Here is a 21,885-nt window from a genome sequence, read left to right as displayed (position 1 = left end):
TAGAAGAGAGATGGTAGCACCAGCAGGAACACGAAACAAGCCCGATTCTGACAACTTGAATACGTTAGGGAGCCACACATACACTCAGAACACACATACATTCCGACATGCACCAATTCGATAGAAATTCCACAGAGGAGTGTGTACGAGTTGCATGTACAGTTAAGTAGTATTAGAGGTGTCTCTAATGACACCGCGAGTTGCTTTGATGCGATGTAATCTTTGTTTTGTTTTGTCCGTTCTAGATTTACCTGAATTTCAAGACCTTCGGTCTGAAGTTTCCGAACGATTGTGAAAAAAACCTAGCACAGGTTTACGCTCGTTCCCGTATCGACAGCCAACCGATCGAGACATTCTGCGGCACGACAGCCGAGCCTCTTATTGTGGACAGCCAAAGGGCCGAGGTGCGACTCTTCCTATACAGGGAAGCTTACAACCACACCAAATTCGAAGTCCACTACACGGTGCAGCGTGAGATCAAAAAACCTGGTGAGCTACTAATTCCCTCGACATCCAATTTCCTTTTATTTTTTGTACATAATAATTAACACAAAAATTCTATAATGATAATAATAATAAATAATAATTAACAAAAAATGGCAGAAACATTCATGCATTTTCGGGTTAATTCACAAACATTGAAATATCCGAGAAAATATTTTAGGGTTTATATCGAGCAAATGAAGTACTCTGCATGCTGTTACATGACAAAAAAAATTTATTGTCAACATTTAAAAAAATATATGGGATGTTGCACTTCAGGGAAGCGCACCGTATTTATACCATTCACATTTACAATAAATGGCATTTTTATTGTAAATGTTATTTATTGTTTGCCAACTTACTTTTCTACAGTATCATTGTTGAAGAATGCGCAGCGATATTTCTCCTCCACGCATGGTATTTCCCTTCAAAACGCAAGGGTCAAAAATGGTTCTTGCTGGTCGAGAAATAGGAGACGTGAACCTTTGGATCATTCTGTTGGCAATTATAGAAACTTCATGGAACGAGTATATGTTTAGGTATTTTTAGGGTGACCATACGTCCCGTATTTCCCGGGACAGTCCCGGTATTTTCTGTTTTTTTGGCCGTCCCGACATTTTGGCAAAAGTGTCCCGGTTTTTCCTGTATTTTACACGAAGCCAACTTGAATTTTTATTCTTTATTGAAGTCAAAGATTGACATTATTTTTCAACTCATAAATTATTTTACGACTATTACAACTATATATGAGAATATTAATCTCCCACATTTGCCTTGAAAGTTTGTCTTTCGTGGAATACACTGTAATTCACTGCAATTTGCATCATTTCCCGCCATTGTGATTTTTCCGTAATTTCAACAATATTTGGCAACTTTGTTTGGTTTTAGCGAAAATTGGCGATGTCCCGTATTTTCCCGTATTAGGAAACGCAATGTCCCGTATTTCTCTCGAGGAAATATGGTCAGCCTAGGTATATAGGGTTATCAGATTCGAAAACTGCGAAGGGGAAACGCCTGTGCACGCAGTGTGCGTGCAGCCTTTAATAACGTTAATAACGTCTTTTCCCAATTTCCACAACAGGTGGCGCCGTTACACTGACCAATAAAACTGTCCACAACAATAATTTTTTCCATCTAAAACAGAACCGCTAAAGAAAAAGATAAACACAGAAACAATTCTGGGAGTTTCGACGGCTATTGGTAAGTTGAAAAAAAAAAAACCACAAAAATAGTCATGTCTATGAAGAGATATATGTTTCATAGTGGAAAAAAAGAAGAGGGAAAAATAATTTCGGAAACCTGAAAAGGAGGGCGAAGGGGCGAATTTTCAGAAACACGGAGAACGTTAAAATGACATCAAAAAAGTGAACATGACCTCAGATGCGTATTTACGGAATGGCGGTTTAGCGGGCATGTTCAAAGTCGCGGTAAATTTGAAGAATGGGTGGAAAAGAATTATCAGAAAATGAGAGAAGCGTGGTAAAAAGTTTTATAGCCGACACAAGCGGTAAAAACTATAAGTCTGCCTCTGCCTAGAGAAAGAGACACTACGTCAGTGTGTGACCAAAAGAGGGACCTTCTGGGTCTGCAAGCATGTCAATGAACAAAGGAATATGCACGCGCGTGAGTGATCAAAAGAGTGTGAGTGACCAAGAGAGCAAAAAACCTGTCGGTGAGTGACCGAGAGAGTGAGGGACGAGGTCACTTACCGACCTAAAGAGTGTCTGAGCGTGAGATTGACCTGGAGATCAGGGGACTAGGTCAATGAGCGACCGAAACAGTGAGTTAGCATGTAAATAACTAAAAGAGTGACCTAGAGAATGAGCGACTACGTCAGTAAGCAACCGAAAGATTCACCTAGAGAACTAAGTACTATGTCAGTGAGTGACCAAAATAGTAACCCAGGGAGTGTAGGAGCATGGGAGTTGACCTAGAGACCAGGTTAGTGAGTGACGAAAACGTTGTGAAAGCATGTAAATAACCAACAGAGAACAGCCATGTGAATAGCCAAGAGACAAGAGAGAACTTGTACACTAAAGAACAAGAGACCAGGGCAGTGAGCGACCTAGAACGTGTGTGGCATGTAAAGTGACCAAAACAGTGTGTGAGCGTTTGAGTGGCCATAAGAGTGACCAAGAGACAGAGTTGAAGTTTCAGGGGCGGGCGCCAAGAGGCTTACGGTGCTGGGTTCCGAATTTGAGTCAATAAAATTAAACTCAATGGGGGAAATGAGGCAAAATTATAAAATACGCCTCTGCATGTCCTCCTAAAGGTATGGTAACCCTATGTTTAGGATTTGCTTAGAAGCAATAATGCTGAAACGAGCTCAAAATATACAATGCCTTCATTTAAAAAATGTAAGAAACTCATGTTGCTTGTGAGCGCAACACTCTAAAATCTTAAATAGATGGTTAATAGAAGTTCAAAAAAAATATTTTCTCGTATTGACTTTTGTGCTGCCATCTCTTGGCATAGCTTGTAGCTTAAATTTAGAATGCAGTTTACTGATGGTAGATGGCAGTGAAAGCTTGTGAATTCAATAGTGATTCTCTCACATCCAAATTGTTTGCACAACGGATATGTCTCTGCAACCGTTGATTTTAGAAACATCCTTTAGCATAGAAACATACATAGCATACTCCTCGTATGCTAAAAGTTTTAATTATTGTAATATAAGTAGATCCCGCTTTGAAAAATCGTTTGCAAAACATTTCCTATTTTTAAATGAAATATTTATCCAGATATCAAGTACATGTGTGATATTTGTATGCAAAATCGTATACTACTTACGTTGTTATCGCCGATTCCACCTATCGCGTAACTTCGGGGTTATTACTATATATACTCAATAATTGATAAAAGCTTTTATCTGAAGTTCAAAAGCTGTACTAAAAGTATACAAATCTCTTGAATACTTGTGGAAAATCAAAAAAATTTGAAATGGAAATAATGTAATCGCAAAAAAAAAAAATGCATTGGATAGATAAATATGGCGCAGTAGTTTGAATCCCCTATTGTAATTTTGGAAATATGGTACATTTGGCGTACGCAAAGAATGAATTTTGGGGTTATAATCCCCTCCCCCGGAGCCGAGATTATAGTGTTATTTTGCAAGAAAAAACGTAACCCCTCCCCCTCAGAAGAAAAAAAAAAGTTTTGAAACCCTTTTGAGAAAATCCTGCGTAAGCCCATGGTGGTAACTACTTTACCACTGATAGTATCGCAGAAGAATAGCTGAATCTAATCCACTCTTCTCGTTACCACGGCCGCCCTTACAAGCAGGACCATCTCAAGAGTATCATGGGTCCCTGGGCCAAGTGGTTTTTCGGAGGCCCTACCTGGTAAATCCTAGAAAACTTCAACCGGATCTCATTTTTGTGAGGCCCCTCTTTTCCTGAGTTCCCCGGGCCGTGCCCGGGTGGGCCCATGCGTTAAGACGGCACTGCTTACAAGACGCGGTGCCTTATGCAAAAATGAAGGCTGGGACAGGTGACGGCTCTGATTTTATATGCAGGGTGCATAGGTAACAGGACGTATGGCATTATACTGGCGAATCGTTGATCCTCGAGGCTTACTTCCAATTACAAAAGTGTCCAAATAATGTGTAGTACGCAGATATATCATTCATGTTCGAAGGGGTTGTGTAGTTATTAAAATAAAATAAAATAACTTTTTATATGGATACCCTGTTCTCAAAAAACTCATAGAAAGTTATTGCCTAGTCTCTGCTGATACCAACATAAAAAAATTCCACGTTTCTAAAAGCAATATCCACTGAGATATTCGAATTCGAAAAATGGAGGAAATTTGGAGAAAGAAAAACAGTATTTAAGTAAAACGGTTTTTCCACATTCTAATGCTGTTTCCCCCCCCCCCCACCAACTTTCCTCAGTTTTTCGTATTCGAATATCTCGGACTGCATTTAGAAATATAGAAATTCTTTTGTTGTTGTTGTTGCGAGATCAGGAAAGACATTGCAACAACTTTCATATTTTAGGTTTTGCTTCACACGGAGACTGTATAAAAAGTTGGTTTTTTTTTAATAACTGTACAACTTCTTCCCACATGAATGACATATCTACGTTTTACATGTTATTTGGACACCTTTTGTAATTGGAAATATGCCTTTAGAACCAACGGTTCGACAGTAAAATGCCGTATGCTCTGTTACCTATGCACCCTAGAATCGATGAAACTTCAGAATTGATGCAACAAATAATTTCAAAATTGGCGAGAGCCTCCAATAATTTATCGTCAGTGAGGGAGGGGAGGGCGGAACTCGCGCGACGCACATGTCGCACACCCATAAGGGCGACTCTGTTCGAGACCGAGAGCAAAACACATGGACGAAACCTATGCTTCTCTGTAATATATTTTGTACATTTTTTACATTGCAGATAATTTTATGTAGTTGCGCATGTAAATAAGCTATCTTGAAATATTAATATAGATTTTTTTTTCCCCCTCCGTGATTCTAGAAACTTGTGACGCAACAGAATTTAGTTGCGAAGACGGTACTTGCATCGACAAGTCGCTCACATGCGATGAGGTGAACGACTGCAAGTATCAGTACGATGAAGACGAAAAATTGTGTGCAAAAGGTAAAAAATTTCGAATCCTTATTATCTAATAACTGTGCTTTTTTTTTCTCAGAACTTAATTTTGGATACAGACCTCGTAAACTCATCGGTATCAGTTGAGACTATGGTATAGAAAAACACATTAAAAAATAAAAGTCATGAACACACCTATCCTGTCCATTTAGAGCAGATATCTTCAATCCGTTGCTCGATGATCGTGTCCGATTTCGTGCTCGCGAGCACTTGATCAACATCCCAATTAAACATTTTGCTTTAAAGGATTGAAACAATCCTGATTTCATGCATTTGTGGTTTCGCCTAATGTAGGCTACACGAATTTTGGCGCCCTTCCCCCATTCTCGTCTAGTTTTCTTGACTACTCATTCCTCGAATTCACCGCCATGTGCTGTAACCCGCTTGACCCCTACCCCCTGTAAATACGCCTGTGTCTATAGATCACTCTTTTGGTCATTCACGTGCTTGTACACTGTTCTGGTCACTCGCATGCCTACACACTCCTTAAGTTACTCGAAAGCTTATACACGCTCTACATCACTCTGTTGGTCGCTCAATGACCTGCTGCTTGTCGCTCAATACCTTGCTCCCCAAGTCTATCCCATGCTCACATACACTCTAGGTCACTCTTTCGATCATTCACATGATTGCAAGCCCTGAAACTCAACCTCGCCCTTTTGATAGCTCACTGACCTAATCCCTTCGCTCTCTGGGCAGAGGTGGGCTATACAAATTTTTCCGCAGTTCTCCCATTAAAAAAAATACCCCTCTTTCTACAAAAATACCCCCTAGAATCTTGAACAGGAGCGAAATTACTCTGCGAGATTATATTTTCGTATAACACTGGATCTCCGACTGATCTAATGTACATGCATATACATGAACTGACATCATCATCATCGTACCCCGCTACCTCCCAGACTTTCAAATCTATCTCTGCCTATGACCGAGACGTTCGTAAACCGTGGGTTGACTAGTGCAGTGATACCTCGACTGACGCAAGTAATTCGTTCCGGAATCACGTTCTTTAGCCCAAACGCGATTTACCATAGGTTTCCATGGGAAATTGTTTAATTCATTCCAGATATGCTTCAAAATTTAAAGAAGTTTTTAGAAACACCAAAGAGTGCTATAAAAAAAAAGACAAAAAATTAACTGTAGGCTAAAATGAATAGATTCAAATTGGACAAATGAGAATTTGTAGAAAAATGGGATACTGAAGCATTTTTTATTTTCCACTAAGTAAAACAACCAACCACCATTTTAAGAGCATCATGGGGCCCCCGGGCCAAGTGAATTTTCTGAGGCCCTACGAGGTAAAATATTTAGACAATTTTAGCCAGATCAAATTTTTTGTGAGGCTCCTCTTCTCTTAAGGTCCCCGGGTGGGCCCATCTGCGTTAAGATGGCACTGCCAACACTTGCTTTACGTCTACTGAAGATGAGGTTAACACAACCTAGTCGAGTTCACATGTATTCATTCATTTGTGTTTTGGTCAGCTCATTTCTGTCTCATATATGCAGATCAAAAAAATAAACTAAGAATGTCCAAACAGTTTGATGCTAAGAGTCTTGTAATGAGGGAACGCGCGCTCTGATAACATGAGCTCCTTTTTTATTTCAATTAATAGCTGAATCTCCTATTAGCTGAATCTTTCATTTCTCATGAAATGATTCAAAAACTTTCAGAAAGGGAAGTGGAGGCACATCTGGAAAAATATTCCGAGGTGGGCATGAGTAAATCGAGCTCTCGGCTGATTAATTAGGGATAATTCTGAGTTTGTTGTATCGCAGGGAGTTCTTCTCCAACAGGGTTGTAAATGCATGAAATAGCTTAACTTCTGATGTCGTGAATTTCCCTTGAAGAGGAAATAGGATAAGACGGGTGGGAGCAATCGAGAACCTATCCATATTTAAAGAATGACAACCGTTATTTCTATGGGCAGATATTTTAGTTGTTTAGTTACTTTTTCCGGCTTATTATCTTTGGTAGCTGTATTTAGACTAGGATAACCATAATTTTATGGGCTTTTTTTCCTGATACTATTATTTATTTTTATTTCTCCGTTTGCTTTTTTCCAGCAAGATTGTTGGGCAATTTCCCTGTTTGGGTTTCTAGTTTTGAAATTGGATTTGAGCGATAGTAATTCTCTGATGTGTGATGATTCGCGCTAAAATTTAGCTAATGATGCGGTTGTTTTATTCGATGTCTACAAAACTGTTCGTTAACTGAATCCGTATTCGTCAGCTAAGGCAGAAAAATCACGCATAAAAAAAAATCTTGATCAGCCAAAAAATTAGTAAGCCGGGACGTTCATTAGACGAAGTGTCAGTGTGGCCAATGTAATGAAGGGCTGCGCTTACAAGAGGCTCTTCAAGCGCAGAATGATCCTGGTATTAACGGAATGTTGTCGCCCAGACTCATTGTGATCTATGACGTATTTTGTTCAATTCATAAGTGCTTTACATTTTGACTATCTTTATGGATTTAGAAAACTTACATATCATACATTTCAGGTTTATATTGATTCTTTTTTTTTTTTTTCTCTTTCAGAGGCTACGATTAGCATAGTGCTGACTTCCCAACATATGTTAATCATCCTGATCGTGTTTTTCGCGTTAGTAGTCGCAATGTGTGTCTCGGTCTCGATATCTTGCTACAACAAAGTTCAGGAGAGGAAGGCACGAGAACGGGAGTACAAAGAGCGGCGATCGAAGGAAGCTTCACTGGAGGCCACAATGGACAGGACCATACGGAGCCATTCCAGCCCGGATCGCGGGGGCGAACCTTCTCTCTCGTCCCAGCTGAGCAAGCCTCAACTAAGATCCCAGCGGACACCATATCCAGACGACGGGGATGACGAGTCCTCGGACGGCTGCTACGTGCCGGACGTGGACGTGGGCCAACCTTACTCGAAGTATCCGAATGGTGGTACGATACCGCGAAGACCGGAAGGCCGATCGGTATCCCGGGGAGGGATTCAGTCAGATCTAGGCAGGCAGCAGTACCCGTTCATCAGCCAGAGCATCGACAGCATCGAAAGCGAATCATTGATGACACCGGCTCCGACTCCACATCAGAAAGATCGTCGGGAACAGCAGCAGCCCACCTCCAAACAGCAAATGCTGTCTACGACGCCTACCTACAGATTCATTGGTGGGAAGGCCGTTCCAGAAGAAACATCTTTCACGGATCCCCGCTACAGACAACCGGCGACCAGCAGCAGGCCGGAATCGACCGATAAACCTGCTACATCAACACTGCCCAGAAGCCGGTGGCCACCCGAAAAGACTCCTCCAAGTTCGACGTACCAGACAATGCCGAAGACGGCGCCGGAGAGCAGCTCCTATGTGAAGGACCGTCAGCCGGAACCTAGGGGTACTTATGCCACTAGGGGTCCCCTGGAGGCCGGCGTTCCGAGGTCCGTTTTCACCAGGACTCCTGGCGACTACGGACTGCCGCGTTTCGGTGCAGCTAGACCCAACGCGGATGCGACGCCGCCTACCAGGAGTCTGCTGTCCGGTGCTACGGACAAAGTACTGCCTCTGTCCATATACAAGGCTCCCGAAAGTTACGGCAACCCACCTTACAGACCTAACCCTTACAAGGGTTACAAAACAAAACCGGACGAGAGGCTGACGCCGTCGCAGTTTAGAGCACAGGCTAAGATAGAGACGACTAGCGATCGGGATTCTTCGCGAGCCGATAGCGCAGATTCCATTCAGTCAGCTCCAGACGTGGTTGCCCAACGCTGATCTCCACCGACCCATCTCGATCAAATACATATAATATATTCGAATTTTGTTTTGGGGAAAAAAAGAAGTCAAGAAGCGAATATCAACAGAACCACAGTTGGAGTTGGTTTCCATTTTTTTTTTCTTAAGAAAGATATGGCTGAAGAAAACTCGATATATTTTTGGCATTGAATTTGGGGTGCCAATTTCGTAGGCAAATGATGAACATCTTCAATCGAGAAATAGATTTGAGGAAGAAGTTTTTGTTTCTTTTTTATTTGGGGAGAAGAAAAAACCCCATACATCGTATATAATAACTATTAATCAGAAAAATTTCTCTATAAATTTAAGCATGTAAAAGGAAAAACAATTATTGTTGTTATTGAGATAGTAGATGATGATTAGAGCATGAAAAGTCAGTTATCCATGGACACACAATTTTTCTTAAATGAATTATCAACAATTATTTAAAAAAAATTGTCTTTTTTTTAATGAAAAAGTTAATAATGTACAATATTGTGTAGATCCCGACCCGGCCGAGAAACTATATGGTATGTAATAATAAAAATTCAAACAAATTCTGATTTAGATGCAGTTATAATATAGCTGAGCTGAAATTTGGATATTATTCTCTCAAAGACATTTCTCGCTATGACATTGATTTGAGGAAAAAAACTTTGGTTGTTTCTTTTTTGTTTTTAAACTCAGGCAGACTTTTTACAAACTTTCGTTCGTCTATAAATGTTGTAGTTTAAGAGCCTATAAGTGTTTATTTCATGGAATTTTATCTTTTTTTTTCTTCTTATTTGAAGCATGAATTTCGTTGTTTGTTCCAACAGCTCTCAAAACATATATCACATAATAGATATTTTTCTCCAAGAATGAAGTCGACACTGCAAGGCAAGGCCACCGAACAAAATCAGAGCACTACTAGTCATCATCATCATCACCACCACCACCACCTAAGATCAAGCTACAATATGATGTTGTTGTTTTTTTAATTATGAAACCTCGAATGTGTTACCTTCGTCGTGGTGTGGCGATAAAACAATACATAAATATTATTGTGCCGCTTATTTGGGAGAAAAAAAAAATCGTGGCATGTTGTTTTGTGCGTGTACTTATATTGGTAGGCCGTTTATCAATTATCATGTGACGTATGTTTTATTTTTTTCCATGTTGAATGTAATTATTTTATCGTTTCTTGTATGTTTTTATGTATTACCGATATACGGTGCTTTCTGTAATATCGTGTCTCTCTCTCTCTCTCTCTCACACTCTAATCATCCCGTGTAATCTTCCCTTGACATTTTTTTTTCTAACACAGAGAACATTTTTTCACTCTAATTATATAGATGAACCTCTTGAAATAACATCTCATCTTGAAATAAAGTATTACTTTCACCGACTCATCTTGTCTGATCTAATTCTTCATTTTAATTCAAAAATAATAACGAAACAATAGTGATAAATTAAAAAGTCCATTCAATAAACAATAATACACTCATGTCCATAAATTAAGGATAATGCCAGCTCCGGCAAATAAAGGTTCAGAAACAAAACAAACGTTACTTATTCATAAAGCCCATTTATTAAACAAAATATGAAGAACAAAAACGATGGTGTATGTATGATACCATTCATAAAAACTACGATTTTTGCTCCCTGGAGCAATTGTAAAAAATATCTCCTTTACAAAAACTTACTATTATATGGTTGGTATGATGGTTAATCACATCGTATGTCTCCCATGCGATGAAATACAGTCCGTACAACGCCTAAGCATGCTGAGTATCAAATTATCGATCTGATCTTGGGGAAGATCACTCCACTCAGCAAGCAATGCTCTCCGAAGTTCCGGTACACATGTAGGAGGTGGTTGACGGGCTGCAACTCGTCGGCCAAGCATGTCCCACACATGCTCTATCGGATTCAAGTCAGGTGAGAATGCTGGCCATTCCATACGGGTTATATCCTCAGATTCAAGGCATTCGTTTACGATATTTGCTCGGTGAGGACGGGTGTTGTCATCCATAAACACAAATTCTGCGCCCATGGCACCCCTAAACAAAAGTACATGTTGTTCCGGAATGATGTCCCGATAAATTTAGGCTTTCATGGTTTCGGTTTGAACATGCAGATCTATTCTGGAACCCAGTATAATTCCACCCCAAACGAACAATGCTGCACCACCGTAACGGTGTCGTTCAATGATGTTGTCTTGGTGGTAACGGGTACCTGGCGTTCTCCATATGAAAGTCCGACGTGAATCAGACTGCAAGCTAAACCTGGACTCGTCGGAAAACATCACACAAGCCCACTGTGACGATGTCCACATTGCATGTTCTCTACTCCAGGCTAATCGCTGCCGACAGTGAGTTGCCGTGAGCGGAACACATCTGACAGTCTTGCGAGCATATAGACCAATATCTCCCAAACGTCTGTACACGGTTTGCCTTGAAACTGTGGTACCCGTGGCTGCAGATAGCTGACGAGACAGGTCGGATGCTGTGCTCCGACTGCTTCTTTTGGCAGTTACTGCCAAATACCGGTCTTCATTCGGCGTTGTAGCTAGGGGGCGACCTGTACTGTAACGTATACTGACATTTTTAATGACGTCTAATGACACTTTGCCAATTCCAAGTTCCTCGGATACTTCCATCTGAGTACGCCCACATTCCAGGCGGCCGATAATTCTACCACGTAAAAAATCATCCGCATGCGTCCTCTGTGTCATAACTATTCGCTTATGGCACTGAGCGCCTTACAGAACTCTTGTGAACAATTTCACTTCTTTGCCACCATTCCTTATATACCCCCCCCCCCTACACTCTCGTCATTGTGACGTACTATCGGCATCATCTGGTGGCTTCCTGAAATTTGCATATCATTCTTGCAAATATGTGTGATAATTCTACAGGTGAAATTTTGACTTTAGATTTCGATTTCCGTGTGATTCTCAATTATCCTTAATTTATGGACATGAGTGTAAATATAAATCTACTTGTACACCGTTACACATTCCCGATTTGAAGTTAGATGACGGCATTTTAGAATATATATCACACGCAGCCCCAACCTAGCGCCCTCTTACGTTTCAGAAGATTCGTTTCTTTTTTTTTGTCGGTCTTTTCGGGGAAGGGGGGAGGGGGTTTCTGACATTATTTTTATTTTTCTTCTGGGGAAAAAAAAATCTCTTTCACCCTAAAACATATATCTCTTCATTGAGATATGAATGTTTGTGTGCGTTTCCCCCCCCTCCCCCCACACACACACACACATTTTTACACTCTTTGTCCGATCGCCATCAAAATTCTCAGAATCATTGTTTGCTAAGCAACTGCAAATGCCGCATTCTGGAGTGGGGAGGGAGGTGGTGGTATATAAAACCTAGTTTTTTATTCAGCAGTAAAGGAAATAGAATGCAAACATCACTCAATGCTGATTCCTATGGTAAATCATCTCTGGCAAAAAAAAACACTCTCGAAGGAAAAAAACCCTCTGAGGGAAGAGCTTAATAAGCGGGAAGAAATGCCAATAAATGTAACAAAACAGAATGTTCTGTGCCATAGAAAACCTCTTGCTCTAGGCAAAGCAAGATTGATCAGAAAATAGGAACAATTCATTGTAACCGAAGAGAGACGGATCGTTATTTGTTCTATTTTTGATCTGTTCTGTTTTAGTTGTGAAAAAATATTCTGGTGGCCGGTTTTCATGGTGACTATGGTGGCGCCATCTGTTGAAAAAAATTAGGAAAATACTATAAAAAGGGTGCATGAGCAGGCGTCCCCCCCCCCCTTCTCAGTTTTCGAAAACTGGTAACCGTATGTACATATCTACAGTAAATGACTGATATAACGAGTACGGCTTATAATAGGGTTACCAGACGTCTTTGCTTGATGTCATTTCAAGCGTCCCTCCTACGTTTCAAAAAATTCACCCCTCTGTCCTGCTTTTAAATTTTCGGAACTGTTTTTTTTTTCCCTGGGGGAAATTTTTTTTCCTTTAATCTAAAAATCTCTTCACTGATATCAAAACGGTCCAACTTGCTCCAGGATAATATGAGAGAGTCCGAAAAAAACCCCTCCGGAAGAAAAAAAGTATAACATCCATTTTGAGAATACCATTGGTTTGCTCCCCAACAGCTATTTCCGTTTCCTGGAGTAGGGAGAAAGGGGAGTTTAGCTTCCACTCCGAGATAAAGAAAATATGATGCAAACAACACTCAATGCTGATTCCTACGGAGAAATCACCTCTGGCAAAGAAGCAACGCTCAGAAAAAGAAAGAAGAAGAAAAACCTTCTGAGGGTAGAGGATGAAAATCTCTCACACTTTGCTCCAGACAAAGTAACAAAACTGAGGTAACAAATCAATATAAGCGAGGGGAGCCGAATATTTAATATTTTTTAAATATATTTAATTTTTTTTGTCTGACTTATAATACCTAGAGAGCACCCTTTTCGGCAAGTTCGACATACGAATGCATAAAATCAGGATGATTTCAATCTTAGAATGCAATTTGTCTAGGTGTTCAATTGGAGCGTTGATCAAGTGCTCGCGAGCACGAAATCGGACACGAGTATCGAGCACTCAGGGAGCACCGTGGTGCTCGCGAGCAACGGATTGAAAATGTCTGCCCTAGCCTATAATGAGAATCTCCCTCCAACGAGTGATTGTAAAATAGATAATGTTGAAGGTAGAAAAAAAGATTTGATTATATTGAGTTGAGAATTATGAATCTTTCGCTATAACGTCAGCATAATTCTCCAAAAAAGAACAGCTAATTTTTCTCTATTTTCCTCCATGATCTGACTTAAAAGGAGGAATTAACCACTTCACGTACAGGCTTCGAGCAAAAAAATTGGACAATGCGTAATTGAATCAACAGAAATAAATCTCAAAAAGTAGTATTATTGTTGATATTTAGAAAATGAAGAGGAAAAGATCGGAGAGAAGCAGGTCTTAAGTTCTTTGTCCCTCTCTCAACAACCCTTTCCCTATATATAAAATACTACTACTTCTTTTTTACTTGTCAAACCATAGCGAGAGGGAGAAGCTAAAACGTTGTTGCTGAGGTAAAGGGAAAGAAAATAAAATAATTATCGTTTACAGGGTTGCTGCCCTGTCCGTTGATGGAGTGATCCTTGTAAAAATTACTTTGACGTACATGTAGCAAAGGATGGACACGTAAAAGTCACAATTTTTACTTTCTCTCTTTCTATCGTGAGGATTTTCCATTATATAAGTTACGGTAAATGCGATAAATCGGTTGCCATGCATACTTACTAATCGTCTTGGTAAGTTTGATGATTTTATCACTTTTACCGGTGATTAAATTTGATAAGTACTTGAAATTTATTGCCTTATAAATTTCAAGTATGAAATAATTCATTAGGAGTGATGAACATGTAAATTTACAAAGAAAGTAATTTATAAAAAAAATGAATATATTCGAGAGTGTATATTTACATAATTATTTAAATTGGTTTTGCTGTACTGTGTCGCATATGTGTATCAAACATATGTTGTTACTATATAAACATCATTAGCCTTCTACAGTTAAGTGACACAGCATGAAATATAGGCCCAGATTATGCTATATACATATACACATCATATATATATATATATATATATATGCTATTATATCATATAAATACAAAATATTATATGCACATGTCACGGTGAAAGTGATAATCCAGTAATTAGTTGTATTCGCCAGTTATCATTAATTTTTTATTATAACTGACTGCAAATAATTAAGCACAACTTTTTACATTCTATCACTATGCGTAAATCAAACGCAGAATGAACCATATAGCAAATAAAAAATCAGAAATTGATTCTCAAGCATTATCTTATCGAAAAACAAAGTACAGCATTAGGTTTAATATTATGGGCAGATAATAAAATATGTGACGCCAAATAAATTGCTAGCGAATTATACTAATGCCGAATTAGGCTTGTATCCGGTCCATGAGCCTGAGTGAGCCCATAGAATATTTTCCACGATCGCGATAATACCTATAAAAATATTGGGTTTAGCCCCCCCCCCCCCCTCCCGCCCGCTCCATAATATTTCCAATAACTTCACACATTTGCGTATTGTACATGATATCACTTCTAATTTGATAACGCACAGTCAGTTTTAAATCCTCTCTCTGCGAAATTTTTCTTACGCACGATTCAAGCATAGAAGGAAAAAAGAGAAAAGAAGATTTCGAGTGGAAAAACGTGTTTTTATCTACTTGCACAAAAAATTCTCAAGGTTACAGTTCTTATCTCAAATTGACCCAAATACTTGGCAAGCAAAAAATTTTGTTTGTATTTTTGCCGCAGAACTTCCGACGTAATATTACGTCAGTAACAGTGGACGGATTAACGCTGTTTTTCCCAAATTTTGGGGGGAAAAAAAAAGAACCAAAACCCAACTTTAAAACAGAACCACTCAAAAAAAAGCAGAAACAAAAAATAATATGGGAATTTCGACGGCTGTTTGTGACTGCAGTTGGGAAAAAAACACACATATCAATGAAGAAATATGTTTCAAAGTGAAGAAAAGAAATGAAAAATAATTCCGGAAACCTGAAAAGGAGGACAAAAAATTTAATTTTCCGAAACGTAGGAAGACGCTTGAAATGACATCAGAAAGGAGGAGGACATATCCTCTTTGGTTGGTAACCCTAGGCTCCTACCCTTTCTCCCAACGACTCACTGACCTTTTTTGGACAACTGGTGGCAATACTATTCTGAAAAACAATAATGCATGGTTTTCTAACCAAAACAGCATTCTGATCATCTCAGGGACATACAGGACCGTAATTAGGTGCTTGGTCACCCGGGGCAAGCACACATTTTGACACCCCCCTTCCCCTGTAATGTTGAAGGAGAGGTTTCAGAATGAAATTTGCTCCACTCGGGTCTAGCGCCCGGGGCACGAGACCAGCCTGCTCTCCCCCCTAGTTGCGGCCCTGGGGACATATCTTAAGAGCATCAGAGGCCTATGAGAACAGTAATTTTTCTGCAGCCCCTACCTGGCTAGAAATGCCTGTCTACCAATTTGCATGCATGCTCTCGACATTTTTAAACAGACTTCATTTTCATGAGGATCTTCAGAACTTGAGTGCAGTAATTAAATTAACCATGGCGATAGACAGGAGTAGTGTTCGTGTGAAAAAAAAAACTCAACTGCTGGTTGACATATCGTACAATTCAAAATCCAAGTGCTCTTACGCATTCTTTTCAAAAATTATGCAAATATACAGTCAGGTCCTCCCTTACCAGACGCGGGGCCCGGTGCGAAAATAATAGCGGGGGCCAGAGGAAATTCAATACGTTTTTGATAATGCAGATTTCCACATTTCTCCCCCCCCCCCCCCCCCGATGAAAATGAAGATTTCCAGAAATGATGAAAATACAGATTTTCTGAATTGATGAAGATTTAGAACTTATGAAAGAAATTATTATCCAGAGAAGATGTCACTCTGCGCTAACTATACGAAGGTTTCGACAGCTGGCTGATGCGAAGATGAATTCAGGAAAGAAAGAGAATTAAACTGTGAAAAGGTGGTTGAATTTTCTTTTCGCAGTTCCCTAGTACTTTAATTCGTGGACCCACAGGAAATCTTGGTGTCTGCCATGTGCTCCCCACTTTTAGTCAGGACTCCCAGAGATATTCGTGTCTGTCATGCACCCCATTCATGACAGCAGAAAATACAGCCATCTATCAGCTACAGCCAATGTTCTCGAACTGGAGAATATTTTATATAGTAGGCACTGGCAAACGCGATGCAAAAGCAATGCAATCTACTGGACTGCAAAGGAACTAAAAAAACATTTCATACCCCTATCGAGAGCTGTCGCCACAAGTACAGTTTTTATCTAATCATAACAATACTACTTTTGTAATCTACCAACGTTACAGCGGCTCTTCAGTGCGTTATATAATTTAATTAATATACTTTTCTTTTCAAATAATCTTTTTTTCAACTAACCATTAATTTATTTTATAAATCCACAATTTGGTCATGGACCCTCGGTTAAAATTTTATAACCTATATTCTCTTCATTGAGAAATTTAATTCTTTTTACCTGTGCATGATACTTGCACTACACATATCTTGCAATAAAAATTAAATTAAAATAATCGTGAAAAAAGATAAAAACAATCATAACATTATCGGTCTTGTAATGCTGGCTTTCTTCACAGGTATCAACAAACAAAACCAACATTACCATTCGAATTCCCTATCCTGGATCATAGTTATGTTCAGTTAATTAAGTAATTAATTGACGATTTATCATACACTCATGTCCATAAATTGAGGATGATGCCAGCTCCGGCAAATAAAGGTTCAGAAACAAAACAAACGTGACTTGTTCATAAAGCCCATTTTTTAAACAAAAGATAAACAACAATAAAACGATGGTGTATGTATGATACCATTCATAAAAACTACGATTTTTGCTCCCTGGAGAAATTGTAAAAAATATCTCCTTTACAAAAACTTACTATTACATGGTTGGTATGATGTATGATATGAATACATCGTATGTCTCCCATGCGATGAAATACAGTCCGTACAACGCCTAAGCATGCTGAGTATCAAATTATCGATCTGATCTTGGGGAAGATCACTCCACTCAGCAAGCAATGCTCTCCGAAGTTCCGGTACACATGTAGGAGGTGGTTGACGGGCTGCAACTCGTCAGCCAAGCATGTCCCACACATGCTCTATCGGATTCAAGTCAGGTGAGAATGCTGGCCATTCCATACGGGTTACATCCTCAGATTCAAGACGTTCGTTTACGATGTTTGCTCGGTGAGGACGGGCGTTGTCATCCATAAACACAAATTCTGCGCCCATGGCACCCATAAACAAACGTACATGTTGTTCCGGAATGATGTCCCGATATATTTGGGCTTTCATGGTTCCGGTTTGAACATGCAGATCTGTTCTGGAACCCAGTACAATTTCACCCCAAACGAGCAATGATGCACCACCGTAACGGTGTCGTTCAATGATGTTGTCTTGGTGGTAACGGGTACCTGGCGTTCTCCATATGAAAGTCCGACGTGAATCAGACTGCAAGCTAAACCTGGACTCGTTCGAAAACATCACACAAGCTCACTGTGACGATGTCCACATTGCATGTTCTCTACTCCAAGCTAATCGCTGCCGACAGTGAGTTGCCGTGAGCGGAACACATCTGACAGGCATGCGAGCATGTAGACCAATATCTTCCAAACGTCTGTACACGGTTTGCCTTGAAACTGTGGTACCCGTGGCTGCAGATAGCTGACGAGACAGGTCGGATGCTGTGCTCCGACTGCTTCTTTTGGCAGTTACTGCCAAATACCGGTCTTCATTCGGCGTTGTAACTAGGGGGCGACCTGTACTGTAACGTCTACTGACATTTTTAATGACATCTAATGACACTTTGCCAATTCCAAGTTCCTCGGATACTTCCATCTGAGTACGCCCACATTCCAGGCGGCCGATAATTCTACCACGTAAAAAACCATCCACATGCGTCCTCTGTGTCATAACTATTCGCTTATGGCACTGAGCGCCTTACAGAACTCTTGCGAACAATTTTACTTCTTTGCCACCATTCCTTATATACCTCCCCCCTTGCACTCTCGTCATTGTGACGTACTATCGGCATCATCTGGTGGCTTCCTGAAATTTGCATATCATTCTTGCAAATATGTGTGATAATTCTACAGGTGAAATTTTTACTTTAGATTTCGATTTCCGTGTGATTCTGAATTATCCTTAATTTATGGACATGAGTGTATTTACCAATACGAGGTTGTGATTAAACACAATTTTAGTCAAATATATATGACATAAATTCTCTCCCTCTCTTTCGGTTTATGACCAAAAATTTATAATTTTTTTTAGTTTGCCTGATTTTACTGTCAGTTATCGTGATTGTGCCAACGGGACGTGAAATATATTTTAGCCCGGGATTGGGGATCAGAAAAGTGTCCGTTGACGGCCGGTGTCCGTTAGGGATGGTTCCACCGTCGAGTACTGTGCATGCTGCTTTATGTGATCGCATTGGGACTCGCGATTGCCGATAACAATAAGCAATTGATAATTATATCCGAAATAAATCCCGATCGCAAGAAGGATGACCATACGTCCCGTTGGGCCAGATGGGACGTATGCTCATCGCACTTGTGACCGGAAAAAAGGACAACTACCCACATAACTACTCATTTTTTCATTAATTAATAACTCGGAAATTTTTCCCCCACATAACTCGTTGCAAAATGTTTAATCATTCCGTGGTGTGGTTTTTTTTTTATATTCTAAGATGGTATTTTTTCCCCAAAAGTAAAATCCTTTATTTTATTCACAAATTGTGAGGATTTGGAATTGAATTGTCTAATGTATATCGAATAACGATAGTTTCTACAATGTACAGTACTTTACATAGATCTGTTGAGGAAAGTCTTTCAGGCAAAAACTGTGAATCCGGATAACTGAGAGAACCTGAACCAGTACTGCCGAAAGGGATTTTTCGACAAACATTTGCTTCACTATAGGAAGGTCATTGCAAAACCAACTCCACACGTATATGGATCAAATAACGACATTAAATACGGAAATGTTTATCGACAAGGGAAAGGAGAGAACACTTTCTTTCTTCTTACATAGCTTTGCAACGATAACTTATAGGCAAAAGATAAGTTTGTAGAACCTTAGCTTCAAAATGCACGAAAGAAAACTTTCGACGAAAAATAAAGATAACATCAACCGAACCCCAGTAGTAGCATACTGATATAGAACAACGTAGAGATTTCGATACCGTTCGACGTATAAATAGCCTAAAATTTTTCAACGTAGTTCAACGTAGAAAAATTTGGATTATTTCAAAAGAGACTTATTATCATATAAGATATTCTTTTACAAAATGAAATGCTATAAAAATGAGATTAAAACTATTTCAGAGAAAAAAAGAAGGCATTTATTGAGTGAATACATTTGTACTTCATCGTTCGATATCGGACACGTAAAAATTTCTGAACTCTTTCCGACGTTCGGTATTCATTCAACGTTCCGACGTCGAGCCGGTATCAGACTGATATCCTTACGATATCGTTGTACTGCTGTGACGTCCCGATAACTATGAAAGAATTTTTTCCCCTATGTTACGGTATTTGTGAGTTTCGTGCTTGGCGAAAGTGATATGAATACTCAAATAATAACACTATTAGCGACCGTCACGACGCTAACTACGTCACTAGAATGAAAAACGGGGCTAACGAGAGACAGAGAACTATGGCACTCGGAGCAGAAACTACGGTCACGTGACCAACTTGGGTCCTAGCTTTCTTTCCCTGTTCCCAAAGTGCGCCCATAGCATGGCTTTCTTGCAAAACATCCTCTGCAATAGCCATGTTCTTCGAACTTTGTAGAACATTCTCTGCCATCTTCCGCAGCACATAAATACGCAATCTGTTTGCAAAATATGGCATGTTCTGCCCCAAAGAAGTCATAAAGAGAAAAACGATATTTCGTTATATAACACTTATGTAACGAAATATTAAGCTTCTTCCAAAATTCTTCCTATACACTCATTGTGAATGTCATTTTCTCTCAAATTTGATTGGATCTATTTTCTTTTTACTAGATAATTACTGTATACAATCCTGCAGCAGTGCTCCTAGGCTGCATGGGCGGAGATATGGGGGGAAGGCATTGCCCCCAGCTTCAAAGGTTGAGTCGACTGATCTAATATAAATGTGTATCTATGAATTAATTAACATCGTGCCTGCCCCAGCTTTCAAGTCTATCCGCCTATGCTAGGCTGAGATCTTTCACGGGCCCTTTTACAGTGAATTTATAACATGAAAAAAATTGATTGTACCTGTCCTGGGCCCGTGGGCTAGAGCCCTGTCAGCCCCACCCTTGTGGGAGCCATGGCAGATTTAATTAAATTTTATAACTACAGTCAGTTATAGTTTAGTTAAGTTATATACTTTTATAGTTCAATGTATCTCTCTGAGAGAACTTCCTTTTCGTTCACATTTCAGCCATGTGTGGAGATACAGGGGAAGTGTCCCCCTGCCCCCCACCAGCGTCAAAGGTGGAGTCGACTGATCTAATGTATATATGTATATATCAAATAACATCATCGTGCCTCCCCAGCAATAATGACCACTACTACGTAGTAGTAGCAATAATGACCTTCCCCCCTCCAGACTTCCATGTATATCTCAGTCTATGATTTTAGCAATAGTTTACAAATGAAATTTTGTACACTAAATGTGGATTATTTTTCGTATGTTGCAAAAACGTGTGAATAAGACTTGAAAAATTATAAACACTGCAAAAGTAAAAACGGAAAAAGATTTTTTTTTTTTACCCTTAAAATTGGGATAACAAACAGTTGAAAATACATTGCACTGATTTACCTGCTTTCAACAGCTCATAAACTTCGTAGCGGGGCGTAGTGAGGGGGGGGGGGAGCTTGGGAGCCTGCCCCCCCCCCCGAAATGTGAGAAAATCACCGAAAAAAAAGGAAAAGGATGGCCAAATCTATTGTTCTATCACTTTGGTCCCCCCCGAACGAAATTTCTGGATACGTCCCTGTTTTATTCAAATCCATTTCCATAACCCGCAAATAATTATCTAAATGTCTGACACATTCTGAAACCAAGTTTAGCGATAGAAGATCTATATCCTAATTCTGTGTAGTTAAATACAACTTTTTGCACATAAAAGAAACTTTGTAAACTGCTTATTCAGTGTGAAAAAATATTGAAGTATGAGGAGAAAAAAAAATCACGGTCACAGACACAACACATGGAGAAGTCTATAAAATTTTTATTTTTAAATCATTTAATGCATAATTCATTACAAAGCTGAAGTTTCGTAAGAAGGAAAAACCACCAAAATGTTGAAAATACTACAAATGTGAACAACCATTTTGTAACAATTTTTCTTTTGTTACGGGCTGTCATCAAAACCGAAGCTTTATCGAAGAGAACGTCATCTTTCAACAGTTTCTGTATGTTACCGCTAGGTAAGTATCAAAAAATATTCAGACTCCGAGA

The 21,885-nt window shown here is 39.5% G+C and overlaps 1 protein-coding gene across 1 annotated transcript in view; it reads left to right on the top strand.

Annotated features, from left to right (window-relative positions):
- Nucleotides 1-10,221, top strand: part of LOC149090068 (uncharacterized) — a 193,974-nt gene extending 183,753 nt beyond the window's left edge. Inside the window, exons 7-9 of the mRNA XM_089232114.1 lie at nucleotides 246-489; nucleotides 4,962-5,084; nucleotides 7,633-10,221. Of these exons, the coding sequence (XP_089088240.1) occupies nucleotides 246-489; nucleotides 4,962-5,084; nucleotides 7,633-8,834 (1,569 nt within the window). The 3' untranslated portion in view covers nucleotides 8,835-10,221. The remainder of the gene's footprint in view (nucleotides 1-245; nucleotides 490-4,961; nucleotides 5,085-7,632) is intronic.
- Nucleotides 10,222-21,885: the final 11,664 nt, after the last annotated feature.

Source organism: Pholcus phalangioides, unplaced genomic scaffold (assembly GCF_987345545.1).
Source record: "Pholcus phalangioides strain wild (caught in Gottingen) unplaced genomic scaffold, Ppha-v1.0 ptg000001l_1, whole genome shotgun sequence".
In the NCBI taxonomy this organism is placed as follows: Eukaryota; Metazoa; Arthropoda; class Arachnida; order Araneae; family Pholcidae; genus Pholcus; species Pholcus phalangioides.
Note: the sequence above shows the minus strand (reverse complement) of the source record. Positions and strands in the feature narration are given on the sequence as shown.